Below are 23,277 nucleotides of genomic sequence, written 5' to 3'. Positions count from 1 at the left end.
CAATGCCCCATCCCACCTCCTTGCTGATTTCAGCAAATCCAATGCTTTCCCTATGGGACCCGTGCGGTGAGTTTTAACCCCTTCTAAGGGGACTAAGGGGGTGCAAGCCACCTAAATGGTGGTTTTAGTACTATAGGGTCAGGAATACATATTTGTCTTCCTAACCCTATAGTGTTCCTGTAAATATGCATAGAGCTAAAGTAATTGGACTAATTAAAAACAACTTTTGAGTCCCTCTGACTTTGAGTTATCATCTAAAACCATTTTCTATCACTGTTTAACCCCTTAAGGACACATGACATGTGTGACATGTCATGATTCCCTTTTATTTCAGAAGTTTGGTCCTTAAGGGGTTAAAAAACCCACACACGGTTATTCACTAAAGTGAGGATTTAAAATTTAAGGCCAGAGTAGCCAAACTGAAAGCATTGCTGACTTAGATAATGTTTCCAGTTATGTAATGTTTACCTTAACCCCTTAACGCCGTTACGGCGTTCTATGCCATCGCGGCTTTAAAGGGCTTTAAAGCCGTTGCGGCGGCATAGAACGCCGTAACGGCTGAAGCCCCCAGGAGGTAAGCTATACTTACCTCCGTGCGATCCTCTTCTGGGGGGCTGCCTGAGAGCCCAGGCAGCCCCCCTCCGGCAAATGAGGCCCCCGGGGGCCATGTGATCGCTCTCAAAGAGCGATCACATGGCCCCCTATAGCTGGCTATGCATCTGCCAGCAGGGGGACTGTCTAAAATATTAGACAGTCCCCCTGCTGGTAGGTAGTGTAAAAAAAAAATTAAATACACATGTTAAAATAAAATAAAAGTATTTATATATATATAATATATGTATATATATTATATATATAATATATATACATATTCTATATATGTAACGTCATACGTAATGTATTTTAATATTAATATTAGTATATATATTAGTATTAAAATACACTTAGAATGACGTTACATATATATAATATGTATATATAGTATATATATAATAGATCTACATATATATATATACGTATAATTACAATAATAAATAAATAAATAAAATAACTAAATAAAATATTGAAACAAAATTAAAAATAAATTATATATTCATATGTAATTTCATTCTAACTGTATTTTGTTATTAATATATATATATATTGGAAACAGAATACACTTAGAATGACATACTATATATATCTATCTATATATAAAATACAAATAACCGCAAATATATATATATATATATAGATAAATACATATAATTACATAAAAGTTTACATTAGTATACACGTAGAATTTAAATACCTATAAATGCATATATATTAAAATTCTACGTGTATATTTAAGGAATTTTTTTTACATAATTATGTAATTTGAGTAATTAACATTTGATTGAAATGCCAGACAAAAAAAGGGAGAAAGTGCAGAGAATTTAATTCAAAAGCACTATATTTGATCCTGTAACTCTCAAAGACACCATAAAACCTGTATATAGGGGGTACTGTTTTACTCGGGAGACTTCGCTGAACTCAAATATTAGTGTTTAAAACTGGTAAATTGTATTACAACGATGATATTTTAAGTAAAAGTGACGTTTTTTGCATTTTTTACAAACAAACGGCACTTTTATGGACTATATTATTGTTGTAATATGTTTTACTGTTTTAAAACACTAATATTTGTGTTTAGTGAAATCTCCCGAGAATAACAGTACCCCCCATGTACAGGTTTTATGGTGTTTTGGAAAGTTAGAGAGTCACATATAAGGCTTGCATTTCATTTTTTTGACATTGAAATTTGCCAGGTTGGTTATGTTGCCTTTGAGATTGTATGGTAGCCCAGGAATAAGAATTACCCCCATGATGGCATACCATTTGCAAAAGTAGACAACCCGAGGTATTGCAAGTGGGGTATGTCCAGTCTTTCTTAGTAGCCACTTAGTCACAAACACTGGCCAAATATTAGTTTTTTGTTTTTTTCACACAAAAACAAATATGAACGCTAACTTTGGCCAGTGTTTGTGACTAAGTGGCTACTAAAAGAGACTAAACATACCCCCCGTTCAATACCTTTGGTTGTCTACTTTTTCAAATGGTATGCCATTTTGGGGGTAATTCTCATTCCTGGGCTACCACACCGTCTCAAAGGTAACATTACTAATCTGGTAAATTTCAATTTGAAAATGGAACGTTCTATATTTGACCCTGTAACTTTCCAAAACACCATAAAACCTGTTAATGGAGGGTACTGTTGAACTCGTGAGACATCGCTGATTACAAATATGTGCATTTTGTTGCAGTAAAACCTAACAGTATTATGACATTTACAGCTAAAATGTGAGGCGGAACTACAAATTAAAAAAAAAAAAAATTCAAATTTCTCACAGTTTTTTTTTATTTTATTCATAATAAATTGTTTCATATATAAATATTTTATATGAAATGAAAGCCCTGTTTCTCCTGAACAAAATGATATATAATAAGTGTGGGTGCATTTAATATGAAAGAGGTGAATTACGGTTGAACAGACATATAGCGCAAATTCCAGTTTTTGTTTACGTTTTGTTTTGATCAGAACGTGCACTATTGACTCCGTCCTGAAGGGGTTAAATTTAAAATTCCCTTTGAGTTCTCACTTTAGTGAATAACCCTGACAAAGTAGAAAGCAATCAGCCAATGATACACCATAGAAAGTAAAGTTAGAATCTTTGTATGTACAGTGTCTGTAGAGACCTATTAACCCCTTAAGGACACATGACATGTGTGACATGTCACGATTCCCTTTTATTCCAGAAGTTTGGTCCTTAAGGGGTTAAAAGAGTTGAACAAATTTGGCACCTTGACTCAAGACACGTTATAAGTTAGAGATACCACACTACAAAAACAAAACTTTATGAAACATACAGTTGTGCTCAAAAGTTTGCATACTCTGGCAGAAATTGTGAAATTTTGACATTGATTTTGAAAATATGATTGATCATGCAAAAAAACCATTTATTTTATTGAAGGATAGTGATCAAACGAAGCCATTTATTATCACATAGTTGTTTGTCTCCTTTTTAAATTATACTGATAACAGAAATCACCCAAATGGCCCTGATCAAAAGTTTACTTACCCTTGAATGTTTGACCTTGTTACACACACACAAGGTGACAGGTTAAAATGGAAATTAAATGTTAATTTCCCACACCTGTGGCTTTTTAAATTTCAATTATTGTCTGTGTGTAAATAGTCAATGAGTTTGTTAACTCTCACGTGGATGCACTGAGCAGGCTAGATACTGAGCCACGGGGAGCAGAAAACAACTGTCAAATAACCTGCATAACAAGGTAGTGGAACTTTATAAAGATTAAAAAGGATATAAAAAGCTATCCAAAGCCTTTAAAATGCCAGTCAGTACTGTTCAATCACTTATTAAGAAATGGAAAATTTGGGAATCTCTTGATACCAAGTGAAGGCCAGGTAGATCAAGAAAGATTTCAGCCACAACTGCCAGAATAGTTATTCAGGATACAAAAAAAAACCCACAGATAACCTGAAAAATGAGGGTGTGATTAATTTAAGGAGCACAATACCAACATATTTAAACAAAAATAAGCTGAATGGTCGAATTGCCAGAAAAAAAAACCTTTACTGCACCAATGCCAGAAAAAAGCTTGGATACAATATGCCTGACAACACCTTTACACGCCTCACACCTGCTGGCACACTGTCATTTGGAGTGACGAGACCAAAATAGAGCTTTATGGTCACAACCATAAGTGCTATGTTTGGAGAGGGGGCAGCAAGGCCTATAGTGAAAAGAATACCATCCCCACTGTGAAGCATGTTGGTGGCTCACTGATGTTTTGGGGGAGTGTGAGCTCTAAAGGTTTGGGGAATCTTGTGAAAATTGATGGCTAGATGAATGCAGCATGTTATCAGAAAATACTGGCAGACAATTTGCATTCTTCTGCACGAAGGCTGCGCATGGGATGCTCTTGGACTTTCAAGAATGACACTGACCCTAAGCACATGGCCAAGTTGACCCTCCAGAGGTTACAGCAGAAAAAGGTAAAGGTTCTTGAGTGGCCATCACAGTCTCCTGACCTTAATATCATCAAACCACTCTGGGGAGATCTCAAACGTGCGGTTCATGCAAGACAACCAAAGACTTTGCATGACCTGGAGGCATTTTGCCAAGACAAATGGGCAGCTATACCACCTGCAAGAATTATGGGCCTTATAGATAACTATTACAAAAGACTGCACGCTGTCATTGATGCTTAAGGGGGCAATACACAGCATTAAGAACTATGGGTATGCAAACTTTTGAACAGGGGTAATTTCATTTTTTTCTTTGTTGCCATGTTTTGTTTTATGATTGTGCCATTCTGTTATAACCTACAGCTGAATATGAATCCCATAAGAAACAAATGAAATGTGTTTTTCCTGCTCACTCGTGTTTTATTTAAAAATGGTACATGTATTACCAATTCTACAAGGGTATGAAAACTTTTGAGCACAACTGTACATAAAGCCAAATTAATTAGACTAAAAAAAAATAATTTGATTTCACCTTGTAGTGTCACAAACTGGGATGTATGCGCATATGTCCCAGATGGCATGCCAAGGTATTAAAAACATCCTTTAGCACAATCAGTGTTACCCGTCTTTGACAGATGGCATTATGTGGAACCAGGTACTATATTGTTAAAACGTATATTGTTTTGTCATTAATTACATAGTAATACAGTCTGAAAAAAGACCCAAATCCATCAGTGTTAGTATTATTTAATATGTGTACTCTACACAAAGAGTATACAAACAAACCACATAAATTAATTGGTGATTAGTTAGAATGAAAAGAATGGTGAGAGACCTGCACACATGCTGCTTAGTGCAGATGGCATTGACTTAATAGTAAGATGAGAAGTTTAATAGCTAATTCTGAATGAGTGGAAGTAATAAAGAAAATGTAATAATATCAAACAAGTACCTAAAGACGGGTTACTCCAAACACCACAACCACTTCAGTGATTTGAATTGATCATGGTGCTTGGGGTTGCTATGAAACATACCCCTTTGCTGCCACATGTTTAATAAAAAAATGTAGCAAATTAATTTTATAAGTTATTATGTAAATTAGTGGGGTGGGGGGAGGGACGCTTTCAGACAATGCTGAACTCAATTAGAAGCAAAAGTTATAGGCGCTCTCAATAGTACAACAAGCTAGTGAGGGATGCTGTATACAATACAAGGATTCCCAGGACCTCGTCTGATAGTAAAACAAAGAAAGGATATGGCGTATATATAGCTGTACCAAATGGTACAGTAATCCCAGTGGTTAATATCCTTGGGTAACCGTCTTAAAGCAATACCTACTCATATAAATGTGTCTGCCCATCACCTGTTGCTTACAATTGTTATATAACTCACATGCTACAGATGTTATTGGCTTGATGAAATCAATGCAGTTATATCGTTCTTATTAAGTAAATGCAAATCACTGGAGATTTCCCATTTGCAACTCTTTAATTAAACACATTTTTTATTTTGTACAGAAAGTAACAGAAGGAAAATACAAGAGCTATGATGAGTTTAAGGCAGACGCGCAACTTCTTCTACACAACACAATTATATTTTATGGAGGTACTGGACTTTTATCCTTACTTTTTTTTTTGTTTTTTTTAAAGACATTTGTGGAATTTTTTTTACATTTGAGAACAGCATAGCTTGACAGCAAAGTAGTAGTAGTACACTTTTGCTCATTAGAAGGGGAAGCAACATAGTTATCATCAAAAGCTGAACTAGAGGAAAGATAGTGATATAAGTTGTCTACCAAGCCATTCTCATTTAGACAGCAATGCAGTATAATAAAGATGACCAATTACAATGGCCTACAAACCAATAATAACAAAATGCAGAAACAATTATTTCATTGCCTTTTTCTTATTATTATATGCAGTTTCAATGTACACAAATATCAATACAGCAGGGTGAAAATGTTTGCTTGTAAAGTTATGACAATGTAGTCCAGGCACTCAGAGCTTGAGTGGACTACATTGTCTTCACTATATGGAATGAGGGTTTGCCAGCCCTAGGTACAGTGCACAGAGGTTTACAAGTGTTGAGAGTGCGGATCCCTCCTTTGTTTGCAATGCTGGTATTGCTGAATTGCTGAATTGGATAAAAGAAAAGGTGGTCCACCAGATACCACTCTTGTGGGGTACCATCCAGAAACATTTTAATCTCCTGGTTCTGTCAAGGGTTTGGGATATTTTTCCCATCAGGAAGGAGGTTTGTTTTTTTGGTAGTCAAATAAATATATTGTTTTTTGTTTCAATGAGGGTCATTTTGTCTGACTTCATAGTCTTTAAATAATTTTTTTGCATTGTTGTTAAGATAACTATTGCTCTTATTTTATGTGGGGTTATAGAATGTGAGAGTTAATATTATTCTTTTAAAAATATATATATTTAGGGGGCTTCTTTTCCCATGAATCCATAAAATGTATGCTGTAGTTAACTGTTTAGCTGTCACATTATATATGGAGTATTGTCCATGTGATTGTAATTAGTCGATGATTTTTCAAGAGTATGGTTTTAGTAGACCCCTTTAGTTGTTCCCTATTCCGGTGATTAGTTGATGGGATTTGGTGATTTGACATTTTATACATGTTTTGAAGTCTTGATATATTTATTTTGATTAAAGAACCCTACTGGATATTTCTAATAAATGCATTATACTGGGAAATTGATTATAGAGAGATTGTCCTGACTTTACCTTCGATTAGGAAATGAGGCTTTAAAAGGAATTATGTATTGCGAAACATTGTATACGTCCATTATTGTCTAAAAGAACTGAAACATTTCATAGTTACATTCGACAATATGTTGCAGTGTAATGGAGAGCCATTAATAGTTCACTGATTAGAGTCTTTCTATTCCTTTTGACAATACAAATTCTTGTGCTGCATCGTAATATGTCAAGATGGTAGATATAACTAATAAAAACTAATACTATTCCCTATGATCATCTCGGCTTTTGTTTCATATCGGTTTGTGTAAATTTTGTTTGGCAGATAACTAGTGACAAATGAATAGATAGCCGTTAGTTGGAAGCATATTGCATATGTAACGTAAACAGAGACACAGATGGAAGGGGGGAGAGAGAGGTGGATGGAAGGAGGGAGATACATGGATGAAAGGTGGGATGTCACCCTAGCACACATACACTGTCACCATCCCACTCAAACTGTCACCCACACACACTGTCACCTTCACTAGAGGCATAGAGAAAGCACAAAGAGGCTAAGGGCAGAGACATGGCACAATGAGGCTGGTGGCAAAGAGGTACCACTGGCAGGATGTTTGAGGGCACATGGCACTAGCAGTCCTTTTGGGGGAACGTGGCATAATATACAAATGTTATGAATTTACTGGCATAATATTTTGGATTTATGCATTTACTGCTCATTGGCATGATATGTCACGTTTACGCATTTACTGCTCGTTGGCATAATATATGCATTGTTTATTGGCATGATATACCAAGTTTATGTATTTATTGCTTTATTGGCATGATGTACCAAGTGTACACATTTAATGTTCATTGGCACGATATATAATACGTTTATGCATTTAATATTCATTGGCATGATAAAACCTATATCTATCTATATATATAATGTATATATATATATTGCTCCAAAGGGTATATATGAGTGACTGCGTGCAAGACTGTGGCGGGGGGTTGAAAGTCTTGGATCCAGGCAGCACAATGTCTTTGGCTTGCCCTGTGGAGTTGGAAACATGAAAAGTCAGAACTGGTTACTAAATTTTTTTAAATCCCACTACTGCATATAAGCATGGTTCGCCCCTACCTTTAACACACTTCCACTGAGACTGGGCACCTCTTGGCATTTGCCGTTTTGAAAACTGAACTAAAAGGCACATTTTCCAATGAATTGCCTATTAAACTTCACAAGGACACAATAAAAGTTTCACTTGGTGAGTGGGCACTGCACCTGTGATTGCTTATTTATGCAGTTTGTTCTTTAAGGTTTATGAGCCAATTCAAGCAAACTGAATTGTAGAATTTTGAATAAATTGTTGGTCTGGAAATATTCTCAGCTATAATCACAGCTTGGTTATTATAATCTAAATTTCACAGGTCTGTACACGATATATATGCTTACAGGTTGACTTTTGTGCTTCAATGTGCTTTAAGGGACACTCTAAGCAGCAGAACCACTGAATATTTGTGTGGTGTAGTTTTGATGCATGGATACAGCCCCAGTTTGCTAGGATCATGGAGTTACACGACAATGTAATGCAGAGTGTTGGTACATAGAAGAAATATTACTGACTGTATATATCAGACCTATGGATATATTTTTTTATTAAGGTGTATTTGTTTTAATTACAGATGACAGTGAGCAGGCCGATGTAGCCAAGGTGTTGTATAAGGACACTTGTCATGAGGTAAATAATAAACACATTGGGATCTTGGTGCTTGAAATGAGTTTACTGAAAGAAAGATATATTCAAATCTCATTATAACACTATTAACATGATCCCTTGGGAAGGAGCGTTAAATTAACTTCAATTTAAAGGAGACATTATGTTCACTTATCTCTCTATATATATATATATTTGTGAGGTTTAAAAACATAAAAGGTAGATATCCATAGTTCTTTGTCATGCAACTGGACTCCTTCTTTGCTGCCTGTCAATCATTATTATATGCTCTGTGCTGTGCACCTGTGTTTCTATACCCTGACTTTGCTTTGTCTGAATTGGATTATGATGTAATTTGCTACATTTTAAAAGGATAACTGTCACCAAACAAAATTACTATTCATAAAATGAATTCTCCTGAGTTTTAAAACTTCAAATTACTCCCAACGTCTCAGGCCTCACTTGTAATGTCACAATTCCTCCCACCACAGCTGAACTCCTCCTCTCTCCTGCCCCACAATGTAGTAACTCAGTCTCCCTAGCCTTTCACTCCCTGGCCCCTCCTTCCAAAACCATACCCCCAGTTAATGAACTCCACCTGCTAGCCTCTGCTAATCTTCCTGTGTGTCTGCTACACCTCCAGTTACGTCCCTCATATTCCGCCTCTCAAAGATTTTTTTCATTGTAAATATGCAAAAAGGATATTGGCTTTATAAAGATAAATGTAAGATAAACGGATACGTAAAATTAAAAAACTTATTTTGTATACATTTTGCTATGTCCTTATTTTTTTTTTTACTTGGCTCTACTTGTTTTGTAAATTAAACATTTGCTGATATTAAAAGCACACTCTTTATTTATCAATGTTGAAAGTCTGGCTCTTTTAAAAATAAATACATTTCAATAAAAATGCATAAAAATTACAAAACCAAAAAACAAGCATTAAAGGACCACTCTAGTGCCAGGAAAGCATACTCGTTTTCCTGGCACTAGAGTGCCCTGAGGGTGCCCCCACCCTCAGGGACCCCCTCCCGCCCGGCTCTGGAAAGGGGAAAAGGGTTAAAACTTACCTTTTTCCAGCGCTGGGCGGAGAGCTCTCCTCCTCCTCTCCGCCTCTTCTCCTCCCCGTCGGCTGAATGCGCACGCGCGGCAAGAGCTGCGCGCGCATTCAGCCGGTCGCATAGGAAAGCATTCATAATGCTTTCCTATGGACGCTTGCGTGCTCTCACTGTGATTTTCACAGTGAGAATCACGCAAGCGCCTCTAGCGGCTGTCAGTGAGACAGCCACTAGAGGAAAAAGGGGAAGGCTTAACTAATTGATAAACATAGCAGTTTCTCTGAAACTGCTATGTTTATAAAAAAATTAGTTAACCCTAGCTGGACCTGGCACCCATACCACTTCATTAAGCTGAAGTGGTCTGGGTGCCTAGAGTGGTCCTTTAACTGACTTTTAAAACAGTGACCGTTTAATATTATATCAATATATTCCCATTAAGTTGAAGATCAGTAGGGACTTAAAATTAGCTAGGGTACTTAGCCGGAGAACTGTACAGTTAATGTTTGTTATATATATAAAACAATCTTAATTTATTTCATTTCAGTTGGATGAGCTGCAGCTTTGCAAAAATTGCTTTTATTTGTCGAATGCGCGACCTGATAATTGGTTCTGCTATCCCTGTGTAAGTATTTAATAGTTACATTTTTCTTAAGATTATGTTAGTATTTACTTTTTAGTAGTATTTAACGTGTTCCATGTAACATTTTCCTGTTAATGTATTCATAACCTGTGAAGAGAGTGTGCAGATGACCTCTTTAATTATCATAGGATGTTTACAAATCAGGATCTTCATTCAGTACAGTCCTTTTTCAATTGCCGCACAGAGGGAGTAATTTACCTTCTGACATGTTCCTGCGGAATCAAGTATGTCGGAAAGACTTTTGTCCCTTTAAGTTCCGCATAAGGGAACATGTTAATTCAGTTAGAAGGAAATTGGAAACTCCCATCTCAAGGCATCTCAAAGCACATCATGCCAATTCATCCAGTAGGATACGCTTTATGGGCATAGAACTCATAACCCAAACCCAACGTAAAGGGGATTGGGATTGCAAGTTAAAGCAAAGAGAATCCTACTGGATCTACAAGCTGAAAACACTCTCACCACAAGGACTAAACAAAGGTTTTTTGTTTACATCATTTTTATAGACTTATAGGTCTTTCCATCAACAGAAAATAGGTTTAACCACCTGTCTAACCTTATTTTAATTGCTGTCTGTAAATATGTTTATATGTAAATAAAAAGTTTTTTGTTTTTTCATTGAATAACTGCATAAATCCCTACCGGCTCTGACATGATTATATTGCTGATCTAACTGGCCCAGCCATTGCGTAAGATTATAAATGTAATATCTTTACCATAATTCTAACGGTGGTCTTTCTTTATACTCTTCTATATATTTTTTTTAGAAGCAAACTATTATGTTGGAAATTTTGTTTCTTTTCCCCCTTTCCCTGTCTCACTCTGTATAGTGTGAGTTACATATAATCTAGTATTTGGTAACTAATTTAATTTAACACTGTACAGGGTTTTTTGACAGTAGAGGGTATTTCCATTTACAGTATATAAGACCTTTTGATGTGATGGGGTTAAAGTATTTGACCCTTTATTATCTCATTATTTTAAGTTCTACACCAACTTATTTTTTGCCTTGGCTAATAACTGGCGAGATGATTGTTTTCATAACTCATCTCTGTACTAACCGCGATGTTGAGGGGAGTGATGCTTGACTATGCACCCTCCCCCTGCAGTGATTGACTCTGTCGTACTCAAATAGTCACACACTATGGACTATGATACGGCAAGGGGGCGTGGCGACTTTACGTCACTCATTTACCCCCCCTTTCGTCGGATCAACATTGATTGATTCCACTGTAATCCAATGGTCTACGTTACCAGCTATGACACGGTTAGAGGGGCGTGGTAATATCACGTCATTCACCCACGCCCCTCCACACGTCCGATCAGCTGAAGGGCTTTCTCCCTAATTAAACAGGTATTTAACCGGCATGACGGGAGAGATATGCGAACTTGCTCCTGACGACGGCGTGTATTCACGCTGAAACACGCGTCGAGCGCTTTTCTTTTTCTTTTTTATTTTCCCTTTGGGTAGCACTTAGGTAGTCAGTATGTTGGTATAAGTTAGTTAGTTTACCAGTTGTTTAGGGTTTCTAGATAGGCAGTCTTAGTCCTTTTCTGGACCTTATATTTAGGGCTATTTATTTAGGACCCTTTTGTCCATAGGACTTATAGTCTGCCTATGAGAGAGGGAGTTTTTCATATTGCCTTTTTTTGGGGTTATCAGCTCCTATTTTTGCTTTTACCTAGGAAGCTGTGGGTGGTATAAGGTGGAGAGGGGTTCTCTCTTTTTTGCTCCCTTCCTCCTACCCTTTCTATCCCTTTACCCATTGTTAAATGCAACTTCCCTCTCTTCCTTCTGCTTATTCCTTTTATTATCTGGTACTATATACACCTCTTTTTCTGTATCCAGAGCTACTTCCTTTGGGATCCCCTTGTTTCAAGGGTCTCCTTTGCTGTATTGTTCTGTGTGTGTATATTTGTTCCCATGGCTCTAAAAGAGAAGTCTTAGTACTGCTTTTGTTGAAGTTAGGAAAAGCAGAGCTTGCCTGGCAATGAAAACACTACATTCTTATTGAATTTCTAAAACTTGGGTGTACTCACATTAAATTGGCTGTAGGGGAAAAAAAGCAGCAAATATGGAATCCAATTCTGAATCAAATTGATTCCTTCATTTCCAGAGCTATTTGCACAAAAAATTTATTTTTTTAATTAGTGTTCTGATATTTAACTTGCATCCAACACTTGATATATAGCTTGCAGTAGGACGACGCTCTTTGAACAGTTCACAGTATGCTGTGTCTAGTACATTAAATGGAACACATTCTGAGCTTGAGTGTTATTTGTGTCTAGTACATTAAATGGAACATTTGTGTCTATCTAGTTAATTGTGGGTACTGATTGTAGTTAAAATGTATTGTGCTACACTAGGTAAATTCAGAAAGACTTAACTTTAGTGGACAATATCCTGGGCACTAATTGCAGGATATATATGTTTCTAAAACATAATGTGAGAGGAAATATAGGAAGTAGAAAATCAGTGGACCTGCTGACTTTATGCAGTTAGATTAACTTAAGATTTAAAGCTCACGGCCTATCTAGCTAAGAACTTTGTATAAAAGAGCTTCAATGGCTAGATCTCTGCTTACGGGCAGGGCCCTCTCTACCTTTTGCATTTGTCTGTGTATATTTTACGTTCTCCCCTAATTATACAGCGCTGCAGAATATGTTGGCGCTTTATAAATACCAGTAATAAATAAATAAACTTACCAGACTGGTACTTCAGCCTGCCCTTTCCTGTCCGTCTGCATTGGCATAGGGGTGGTGGTTAGAATACAGCAGGAGTAGAATATCTATGCCACTTGGTGTGCCCCTAACCTGCATTGTATTTGATTGTGCTTCATCCCAGTCAATCACACAATGCTTTTTAAAAAAAGAATATATTGAGATTTTTGTAGAAATCGTACAAAGAAAAGTCCAACACAGGAATTGTACAGCAGATAAACGACGACAATAAGGTACAAATAATATGAAGACCCAGGGGCAATCTTAAGATAATATATGTGTAGATAAAGGTTCACAAATTGCCATAAGAATAATGTGGCGCACAATAAACTCAGCACCGTTTTAAGTAAGAAATAAGAAGTGAAGAAAATAGAGAAAGGAGTCCAGTGCGTTTTATGTCACATTGGGCCTTGTAAAAAGTATAAGGCACAGCGTGCTCATCTTGCATTGTATTTCACTGCATTGTAATTTACGTTTATTTGTATTGGTTTCTGTTTGACCAGTACTGACCTAAATCATGGTTTCTTCCAGACACCTAATCATGAGCTAGTTTGGGCCAAAATGAAAGGTTTTGGATTCTGGCCAGCCAAGGTTATGCAGAAAGAGGACAATCAAGTCGATGTTCGTTTCTTCGGCCATCATCACCAGAGGTAAAACTAAGAATTGAGAGATATCATTCCACCAACCTTGCAAGATCTTGTGTAACGTTTTAAGTAAAAAACCCAAGCCTTTCTACTTTCTCTTTTTTTTGCATTTTATTTTATTGTGTTTTGCTCAGATGTTTAGCTTATTCGTGGGGTTGCAAACATCAGAAATTGAATTACAAACATCAGAAACCAAGGGAAATTTAGCTTTTGACTCCTTAATCTTAGTATGTTTTTGTTATTTTAATGAATTAGCTCCGGATTGTATTGCAAAAATATGTAATTCCAGTGTTGATTGGCCCTCTTTAGTAACATAATTCAATGATAATGTTGGTGCCCCTGTACCTCTGGTGAGTGTGCTATGGACAGGTAACCGTTAAGGTCTGGCTAGTAGCATAGAACTTAAATTTTTAAGTCCTAATAATGTGTTTTAAAGCCTCCCATTCTCTTGATACTAGAGCCTGGATCCCGTCAGAGAATATTCAAGAAATTACTGTCAATGTGCATCAGCTTCATGTAAAACGCAGCATGGGCTGGAAAAAAGCCTGTGATGAACTAGACTTGCACCAACGATTCGTCCGTGAGGGAAGATTCTGGAAACCCAAAGGTGAGGACAAGAGAGAAGAAGAAGCTGAAGCCAGCATCTCATCAACCAGTAATGAACAGGTGAGCAATCATGTGTAGCACCAGGCACATTAAGCACCAAAACCATTTAATCTGAATGTAAAGGTATTGGTGCAAATACCCTTTTGATTCAATGTTAAGTATTGCTGTTTCACAATACCAAAGCTCCAATGGCCCTCAGACTAAGAACCACGAGAAGCTCTTCATGAGCCTGTACTCTTCATGTTTGGTTCCATCACACTTAGCATGATGATGTGAAATGCTCTTAATGCTTCTCATAGAAAAGCAATGGATTCAATGCTTCTGTGTGAGAAGCAATGGACTGGGCAGAAGTCATCAATATTGATGACTTCACCGTAGGCAGAGTGGCTACTCCATGGAGATACTCTGAAATAAAGTGGGTTTTATAACAATTTGTACTTTGAAACAAGCTGGGGAAAGGGTTTTTTAATAAATCTAACGCTAAAACCAACACTCTAAGTTTAATTTATATTCAGCTTTTTACTTTTTAGTGTTCTTTTAAAATTACACAAGAGATCTTTTGAAATTACAAGTTAACAGTTAATATAAACCGGCCGATTCATTTCTATGCATCAATGGGCACATGGGGTTGTCAAATTAGTGAATTATTTCTTTTTTTTAGACATTCTTTATTTATGAGAGATTTTTCAAGTAAGGAAGGGGTACAGAAAAAAGGAAAGGGAGGGGAGGGGTGGGGGAAACAAACATCAAATTGCAAAGAATGACATACATCGGCTCAGTATATCGAGCCCAGCATTGATACATAGTCGAGTATAATGTTTCACCAATGACATTGTCACAATCAATGTACAGCGTGTCCGCCTAAGCGGGTTGTGGTTGGCGATGTGGGGCACCTTCCTCGGGTGTAAAATGTATTACAGGCGCGTCTATAGCTGTCAGGTGAGTCAATGGTTGGGTATAGGAGGGGGTGGCTGGGTCTGGGAACTAATCTTCGTCATAGGGATAGGGGTCGGGGTAGCAGGCGAGGGTATCAGGCGTCTCCTGGGGGGCCGGGAATACGGAGTCAGGCCCGTCCCCGTGCAGTATAGGACGTCCAGGGGTACCATTGGAGGGCGCACTTGTCCGAGCGCTCCCGCAGGGACGCAGTTAGCATTTCCATCCCACGGATCTCCTCAACCTTGTCGACCGATTGCTTGTAAGTGGGTGCCGCCTGGCTTTTCCGAAGCAGCGGGATAAGGCTTTTCGCAGCAGAGAGCAGGTGTATTGTGAGGGATTTTTTGTACTGTTGAATGGGCATGGATGTGTGGTGGAGGAGCATTGCCAATGGCAAGAATGGGAGGTCTGTGTCCGTGATTTCCTTAATTTTGTCGTGTATCATGTGCCAGTATGGAGCTATGCGTGGGCAAGACCACCAGATATGAAGGGTGGTGCCCAGGGCGGAGTGGCATCTCCAGCAGTCGCCAGAGGTTGTACCGTGCATGTGTCTGAGCACTTCTGGGGTTCTATACCATCGCGTGAGTAATTTGTAGCTCATCTCCTGGTATTTGGAGCTAATGGAGCATTTGTGGGTTAGGAGAAAGACTTTGCCCCACTCCTGGGCAGTCAAGCGCGTGTCCGTCTCCCGCTCCCACCTGTCCGTGAACCCCAGTGTGCCCTCATTGTCCGGTGTCAGTAGGCGTACGTAGAGGTGGGATACAGCGTGATCAAGGTGTTTTCTGTCGGTGCACAGTTGTTCGAAGTCGGTCAGTTGTCTGTGAATGTGGTCTTTGCCTTGAATATTTGTGTAGTATGTCTTCACCTGGTGATAGTGGAACGCGTCTATCAGGGTCGGTTGCTGGGTCGATATGACATCGGGTAACGGTTTAAGGGCTCTGTCTGCGATCCACTGATGCAGGTAGAGCCAGTCCGTCTGGTGAAAATTTCGCATTGCCGCGGGGGTGAGACCGTCCGCGAGAGACGGGTTATGTGTGATCGGGGTCAGTGGGTTAGGTGATGTGGTGAGCCTGTGCGTGAAGCGTAGTGAACACCATACCCTAAGGGTGGCGTCTATGAGGGGATTTTGGAGTCGGAGCTCAGAATATGTAAGGGAGCTAAGCCAGAGTCTAGCAGGGATCGTACCGCGGGATTGCCGTACCTCCATGGACACCCATCTCCTGGCACCCGTGTTCGCGTGCCAGTCCACCACCCTTTGTAGATGTGTGGCCTGGTAGTATCGTTGCACGGAAGGTAGTCCGGCCCCCCCTGCTGACTTTGGGCGTTCCAGGGTGGCTCTGCGAATGCGGGAAGCGGAGCGGTTCCATACAAAGCTACGGATGTCTCTGGCCAGTGTACGGAAGAACGATTGCGGGATCGCGACAGGTAATGTCGTGAAAAGATATAGTAGTCTGGGGAGGACATTCATTTTCAGGGCTTGTATGCGGCCGAACCAGGTGAGATACATTAGGGACCAACGTAGAAGGTCCTTTTGGATAATTGCGAGTAGGGGGGGAAAGTTCATCGGGTAGAGTTGTGCGAGATCTCTCGGTAGCCAAGTGCCCAGGTACCGTAGTCTATCTGGTCGCCAAGAGAAGGCGAACTCTGAGCTCAACCGATCAACCAGCTCGGTGTTATCGAGTAGAGGCAAGGCCTCTGACTTGGTCATATTAAATTTCAAGTTGGAGACTCGATGAAAATCGCGGAACGCTTTGAGGAGGTTAGGGATGGAAATTAAGGGTTGTTCCAGGAAGAACAACATGTCATCAGCATAGGCGGCAAGTTTGTGTTCCTCTGCTTCCAGAGTCACCCCCGTAATACCCCCGTCCCGTCTGACCGCCTCCAGGAAAGGTTCTAGATAGAGGGCAAACAGGAGGGGGGACAGGGGACAACCTTGCCGCGTGCCATTGCTGATGGGGAAAGGTTTCGTTAATGCACCATTGACGCGAATGCGCGCTGTCGGGGTCGTGTACAAAGCCGCCACCCAGTTGCGCAGCTGCGGGCCAAATCTGAAGTGGTGGAGGGTGGACGCGAGGTATGACCAATCTACCCGGTCGAACGCCTTTTCGGCATCCGTCGATAACAGGACAACCTCGCGTTTCTTGGATTTAGCGATATGGATGATGTTAAGGGCCCGGATCGTGTCGTCACGGGCTTCCCTGCCCGGGATAAACCCGACCTGGTCTGGGTGAATCAGATCCGGGAGGAGCGGGGAGATCCGCAGTGCTAGTGCTTTGGCAAAGAGCTTAAGGTCCGAGTTTAGGAGCGAGATCGGGCGGTAACTCGAGCAATTAGACGGGTCTTTACCTTCCTTGGGGATTATTGTGATGGTGGCGGCTAGTGTGTCCGTCGGGAACTGCCCTCCTTCGCGAATCGAGTTCAGACCTGAGAGAAGTTTAGGCAAGAGTGTGTCACTAAATGTGCGAAGGTATGAGACCGGTAATCCGTCCGGGCCCGGTGCTTTGTGAGGTTTCATGCACTTTAGAGCACCTCTAAGTTCGTCAAGTGTCAGGGGTAGTTCTAGGTCCTCCGATTGTTCCTGGGTGAGTGTTTTGGCTATGTGCTGGGAGAGGTAATCGGTGATTTGTCGTTGGTGTGTCTGAGATGTTTGTCCGTGTGCGGTCTGTGTCTGGTTGTATAAGTCTGCGTAGTAGGTCTGAAAGGCTTCAAGAATGCCTCCTGGGAGTCGCGTGCTACGTTGGCTGGGTGTGTTTATTTTATGAATGTGTTGTGTCCGTCTTTTTGTCTGGAGCATCCGTGCTAAAAGTCGACCACTCTTGTTAGAGTGTTCATAAAAGTATCTGGCTGACTTCGACAGTGTGTGCAGCAGTCCCTGCGAAAGGTGATCCCTAAGTTCCCTCCTAGCTTCAGTCAGTTGTAGGTAGGTGTCGTCGTCCAATGTCTGTTTGTGCATGTTCTCCAAGTCAGTAACCCTGGTGGTGAGATTGGTGAAGTGCTTGAGTCTGTCTCTCTTACGCTGAGTGCAAATGGCGATGTAGTGGCCCCTCACAACACATTTGTGTGCCTCCCAGACCGTCAGGGGTGGCGTGTCCGGGTTGTCGTTAGTGTCGAAGTATTGTGTGAGCGTCTGATGTGTGGATGCGCGGGTGACCGGGTCAGTCAGCAAGGATACGTTCAGTTTCCATTGCCTATCCTTTGGTTTATAAAGTGGGGAGCTCGTGCAGACTGTAACCGGGGCGTGGTCCGAGTGGGTCATGATTCCAATGTGCGCGTCGCGTAGGAGGGAGAGGTATTCCTGGGGCATGAAAATGTAATCAATACGGCTATAATGGCGGTGGACGTGTGAGAAGTGTGTGTAGTCTCTGTCATCGGGGTGTGCGGTTCTCCAGCAGTCAACTAGTCCTAAGTTAGTAAGAGCCCTAGTAGCCGTCCGCAAGCAGTGCGGCGGGTGCGTGCATGTTCCTCGTGACGTGTCCAGGAGTGGGTCAAGTGGCATGTTCAGGTCACCTGCTACCAGAAGAAGTCCCTCCCTGAACTTGTTCAGTCTGTTTAGGGTGCGGGAAAGAAAGGTGTGCTGGCCGCGGTTAGGAGAGTATAAGCATGCGAATGTGTACGTGTGGTCAGCTATCTTACCCTTGATAAAAATGTACCTGCCTCCCGGATCTCTTTGGGTCTCTACGTGGCAGAAGGGTGTGTTGTGTGCGAACAGTATTGCTACGCCTGCTCTCTTAGAATCAGGGTGGTTGGCATAGTAAGCCAGGGGGAAACGTTTGTTTTCCAGTTTGGGAGCATTTGGGCCCCGGAAGTGCGTCTCCTGCAGGAACGCCACGGACACCCTCTCCGCCCAAAGACGGCGGAGCAGGTGCGAACGTTTCTCCGGCTGGTTGAGGCCCCCAGTATTATTGGACCAGTATTTAAGCAGGGCCGGGCCGAATCCCGCTCCGGCCCCCGCACGGCGGACGCCTGGAGGATGGGGGTTCGTCATTCAGTAAGGGGGGGGGGGAGGGGGGGAGGGAGAGTCAATGCAACGTGTGAACCTAGACCGGTTGACAGCGTTCGGGAGACTGTGGGTCTGGAAAGTCTCGTAGAACTACGGTCTTATTTACAAAGAAGTTCAGTTGCGTGAGGTGCGGGGAAGGCCACCCACGAAGTCTGTGTCACGTGAGGGGATGTAATCGGCACCCATGTCCCTCGGCTCCCGATCCGCCGCGGGAGATGGCTGTCTAGATCCTTGCGTGTCCGGGGGAGGGGGAGGGGGGAGAAGAAGGGGAGTGTCAAGTCCGTCGGTAGCGTAGGGGCATCTGTCAGCACCGTGGGTTTGTGTCCCTCTCGAGTAGGCGGGCGGAGGGGGAAGGCAGGGTGGGGGTGGGGGGGGAGGGGGCGGGCCCCCAGGGCAGGCCTGTGGGGAGTGGTAGTCAGAGCCGCTTGTCATTCAAAGATACGGTTAATACAGCACAGTGTAATACAATACATTTCAGAACAACACATGTTAACAGAACGTTATATTCTCAGCATCGGCTTTGTAGCCCAAGTCATCAGCAAAACCATAACAGAATTCGGGATACCACAAACATTTTTCTACACAAATATAACAAGCACAGGGCATGGATCTCTTGGATGTGCGTATGGTACTAGTATTACAAAGAATAACTATATGGGTGTTGGCCTACAGTACCTATAATAGACGGTGTGCCTTGCATCCCACAAGGGCCTTGCTGCGCGCGCCTGAGGCATAGCGGAAACCTGGGAATGGGGCGCGGCACATGTGTACAGGGCGCTCAAGTGGGGTGTGGCAGTAAGGGGGTCGCCACGTGCGGCACCAAGCAATATAGCATGTAACCGGGTAATAAGCGAGAGCAGTGCAGTACCAGCCACAGTAGCGTATGATGCCGCAGGTGGCACGTTTGGTATAATTTAGGCGTATCGGCTATGTATAAAGGGCAAATGAATGGTGGTAGTGTACCCATTACGCAAGGGAGACCAGCACCCGTTACCCCGGCCCATGTGCGAGCTATCCTATTATACAGGGTGTGGCCGTGTGGTAGCGCAGCAGGGGGTGACGGCATAGTAGGCATATTCAAAAACAACGTATGCCATGGAGAACGCTATGGCATCTATGCCAACATTGAAATACACTTTTTTAACTAAACACATTCGAAATAAAGCATCACAAACAGTTAGGTATACAAGAACAACAAACCAATTATTGAAGCCTCTCGGGGGAACACGTGATAGGGGGCAAAGGAAGTGGTCAACAATATAAGTATAATATAACATGACCTACATCGGGCAATGTGGTGCAACACCTACATCAACCGCTTAATCCTCGCTAGGTGGGCGGCTGGTACTAAGGCATTAAGTGCCGCGGGCGGTTCACCACGGCATCTCTAAGACGGGAAGCAATGGGGTGGGTCAACATGTGGAATACAGTGCAATGCATTATAAGATATATGAACCAGTGAGGTGGCACGTTAATTATCGTTAGCTACGGGGTATGCGCCAGGGGTGTTGACTTGAAACAAGTTAAGCATGTTGTGGGAAACAAAGTTGAAAACAATGGATATAGGCAAGAAGCATTATACGTGGGGAGTCGTACCCCAATACCCTGCCCCCTGAGTGTGCCAACCTGCTAGGCCCGGGTATGACTAAGTGCCAGCACTACGTGAGGTTGAGCAGCCCAAGCCCGCCTCCCAAACAGTCCAACGCATCACAGCCCACCCGGTACGGTCCGTGACCCCCAAAAACCCCCCCCACCCAAGGTGCAACTCTAAGTCTTAAGCCCTGCGATGAGCCAGCGATAATGTCCCACTAACCTGTGGTCAACTTCACAGTGTCCACCCCGTACAGGATGAGGTCGGCAATCTTCGAAGTCAGAGGGACGGGTGTGGTACCTTTATAAGGGCTAGGTAGCGTAGGGTGAGGTCCATGGTTCCAGGCAAAGATGGTCAGTAGTGGCGTCACCAGGCTTTATTCTTCTGGGCCGACAGGGCCTCCTCGTCGTTGCGGAAGGGGGGCAACACGTTCGCGCGACAGGTTCTCGGCCGCTGGGTGGGGTCCAGTCGGACGTGCAGGCGGATACTCAAGAATCCAGTTAGAAACGTGGACATGTGGCAATCCAGCGGACTGGAGGAATCTGGTGACATCGTTGGGCCAGCGCAGCGTGTGCCATCGGTTCTCGATCTTGGCTTGTAGGCTGAATGGGAAGCCCCATTTATAGGGAATCCGCTTCTCCATTAGCATGTTTGTGAGCGGTTTCAGCGCTCTGCGGGCATCTAGCGTGAGAGGCGACAGGTCTTGGAATAGCATGACCTGGGAGTCCATATATGTGAGCGTGCGTCGGGCCCTGGCCGCTCTCATTATGGCGTCCTTGAGTTGGAACGATGTGAGGCAGCAAATCAGGTCCCTGGGCTGGCCATCTCTTCTAGGGCCTCGGAGCGCTCTATGTGCGCGTTCCATGGATATATCAGGGGGTGCGTCTTCTCCTAGCAGGTACAAGAAAAGGCCTGTCAGCAGTTCCCGTGGGGACTCATTGTCGGCTTCAGGGAGGCCCCGTACTCGTATGTTGTTGCGGCGGCCTCTGTTGTCCAGGTCCTCGACCTGTCTGCGCATCTCAAGGAGTATATTCCCCTGCCTCGCTGTAGCTAGGTCTGTGGCCTGCTGGTATTGCACAGTTTGGAGGCGAGTCTCTTCCAGGTCGTCCACCCTCTGCTCCAGGGCCATCAGGTCCCTGCGCAACGCGGCTACCTCTTCCCGGATGACGATACGCAGCTCCGCGACCAGGGCCGTCTTGTCACTTCGTGTGAGCATGTTGGCCGATATAGCCGCTATGTCCAGCGACATTTGTGACAGCGCAGCTGCGCCGGGTGTGTCACTCGCGGAGCCCGCTAAGCTGCTGGTGCTCGGGGAGGTGGGCGCCATCTTGTCCGTGCCTCGTGGGTCTCTGAGGTGCTGAGGTGTGGACAGAAATTCGTCCATCGGACCGGGTCTAAGGTTGGTGTGGGGTGTAGGAGGAGGTCTCGGGGTCGTCATCCGTTTAGTTCTCCCCATGTGGACCGCAAAATTCGCTCAGGGTCTGGGCTTAGGCGGATCGGGGCCCGGGAGCTAGTGCAGCGTGCGACTTACTCCATGTGCAGTCAAGCCACGCCCCTCAGTGAATTATTTCTAAGCTTTAGTCCTGCAGGGAGTGCTAAATAAGGATCTTAAGAGGGGAGTTTGTTTACAATACTGGATTGAGTGCCTCCCTTGATATTGACAGATAGATAGAGAGATAGATAGAGAAATAGATATAGAGATATAGAGATAGATAGATAGATTTTTAAAATGAGCCGAAGGCTGCCACTAGCAGTGTTTACCCAGTGATAGAACCATTTTATGGTTTTAGTTCCTTATTTATTTCCCCAAGCTGACTGTATAATTTAACATATAATCATTAGTTGGTTAAACAGAGATCCTGTTTATTAAGTTATTGTGTTATAACTTTCATATCCCTCGACCTGGAAGAGGATTATGGGAGTTGCAGTTTCAGCTACCAGCTGGACTGCACATTCTAAAGCAGAGCCTGGGACCTTGCTTTATTTCCACTCTGGCATCTATGCTTGATGGGGGATGTCTGACTTGGGCTAGGGATGTTCTGGGTTATTTTGTGAAAACCAGAATTTTTTTTAAATTATTTTTATTATTAATTTTGAAAGAACTTCCATCCACTTGCTTTTGAGAACACAAAACATGAGCCACTGCATTCATAGTTACTAAGCAGATAAGAAATGCAAACATAACCACACTAAGAACTTAATTTAAAGGGGGAAAAAAGTCAAACAGGGTTTTGTGCACATCTTGAGGTCAAGATATAAAATTGATTTAATTATTTTACACATCTTTGGTCTTTTTAATCAGTGCATTAAATAGATTACTGTTTAAATCTTTAATGTAAATATTTTTACCAAGTCCATAGAGAATGTGAAATGTTTAAATCTCCAATTTCCTCCATACTGATCTGATGAATCATTAAACATGAGATATATTGTCTTGGCAAAGGATCCAGCCTATGAGTTCTCTGTTGGCTTAGGTAGTGTCTCAATGCTTTCTATTTTTCTTTTTATTACTTTACACAGTGTGTAAAGTAATCAGTATTCTTAACTTGGAATGTGTTCCTTTATCTTCCAAGCAGAAGGCAACCCAGGAACCAAGAGCCAAGAAAGGCCGACGCACTCAAAATGTTGAACCCAAAAAGGAAGTAAGTTAGTTGTCA

At 42.2% G+C, this 23,277-nt stretch overlaps 1 protein-coding gene across 7 annotated transcripts in view; it reads left to right on the top strand.

Moving 5' to 3' along the window:
* Positions 1-23,277, top strand: part of ZMYND11 (zinc finger MYND-type containing 11) — a 103,674-nt gene that overhangs the window by 70,789 nt on the left and 9,608 nt on the right. For 6 of the 7 annotated variants that reach the window (XM_063452253.1, XM_063452254.1, XM_063452247.1 and 3 more), the window contains 6 exons: positions 5,530-5,617; positions 8,396-8,451; positions 10,030-10,107; positions 13,378-13,496; positions 13,949-14,156; positions 23,194-23,262. In XM_063452253.1, coding sequence (XP_063308323.1) covers positions 5,530-5,617; positions 8,396-8,451; positions 10,030-10,107; positions 13,378-13,496; positions 13,949-14,156; positions 23,194-23,262 — 618 coding nt within the window. The remainder of the gene's footprint in view (positions 1-5,529; positions 5,618-8,395; positions 8,452-10,029; positions 10,108-13,377; positions 13,497-13,948; positions 14,157-23,193; positions 23,263-23,277) is intronic. The other variant, XM_063452251.1, reaches the window with a different exon arrangement.

The sequence above is a fragment of the Pelobates fuscus genome, chromosome 4 (assembly GCF_036172605.1).
Source record: "Pelobates fuscus isolate aPelFus1 chromosome 4, aPelFus1.pri, whole genome shotgun sequence".
Taxonomy (NCBI): Eukaryota; Metazoa; Chordata; class Amphibia; order Anura; family Pelobatidae; genus Pelobates; species Pelobates fuscus.
The sequence above is the reverse complement of the archived record's forward strand: the minus strand, read 5'-3'. Positions and strand labels throughout refer to the sequence as shown.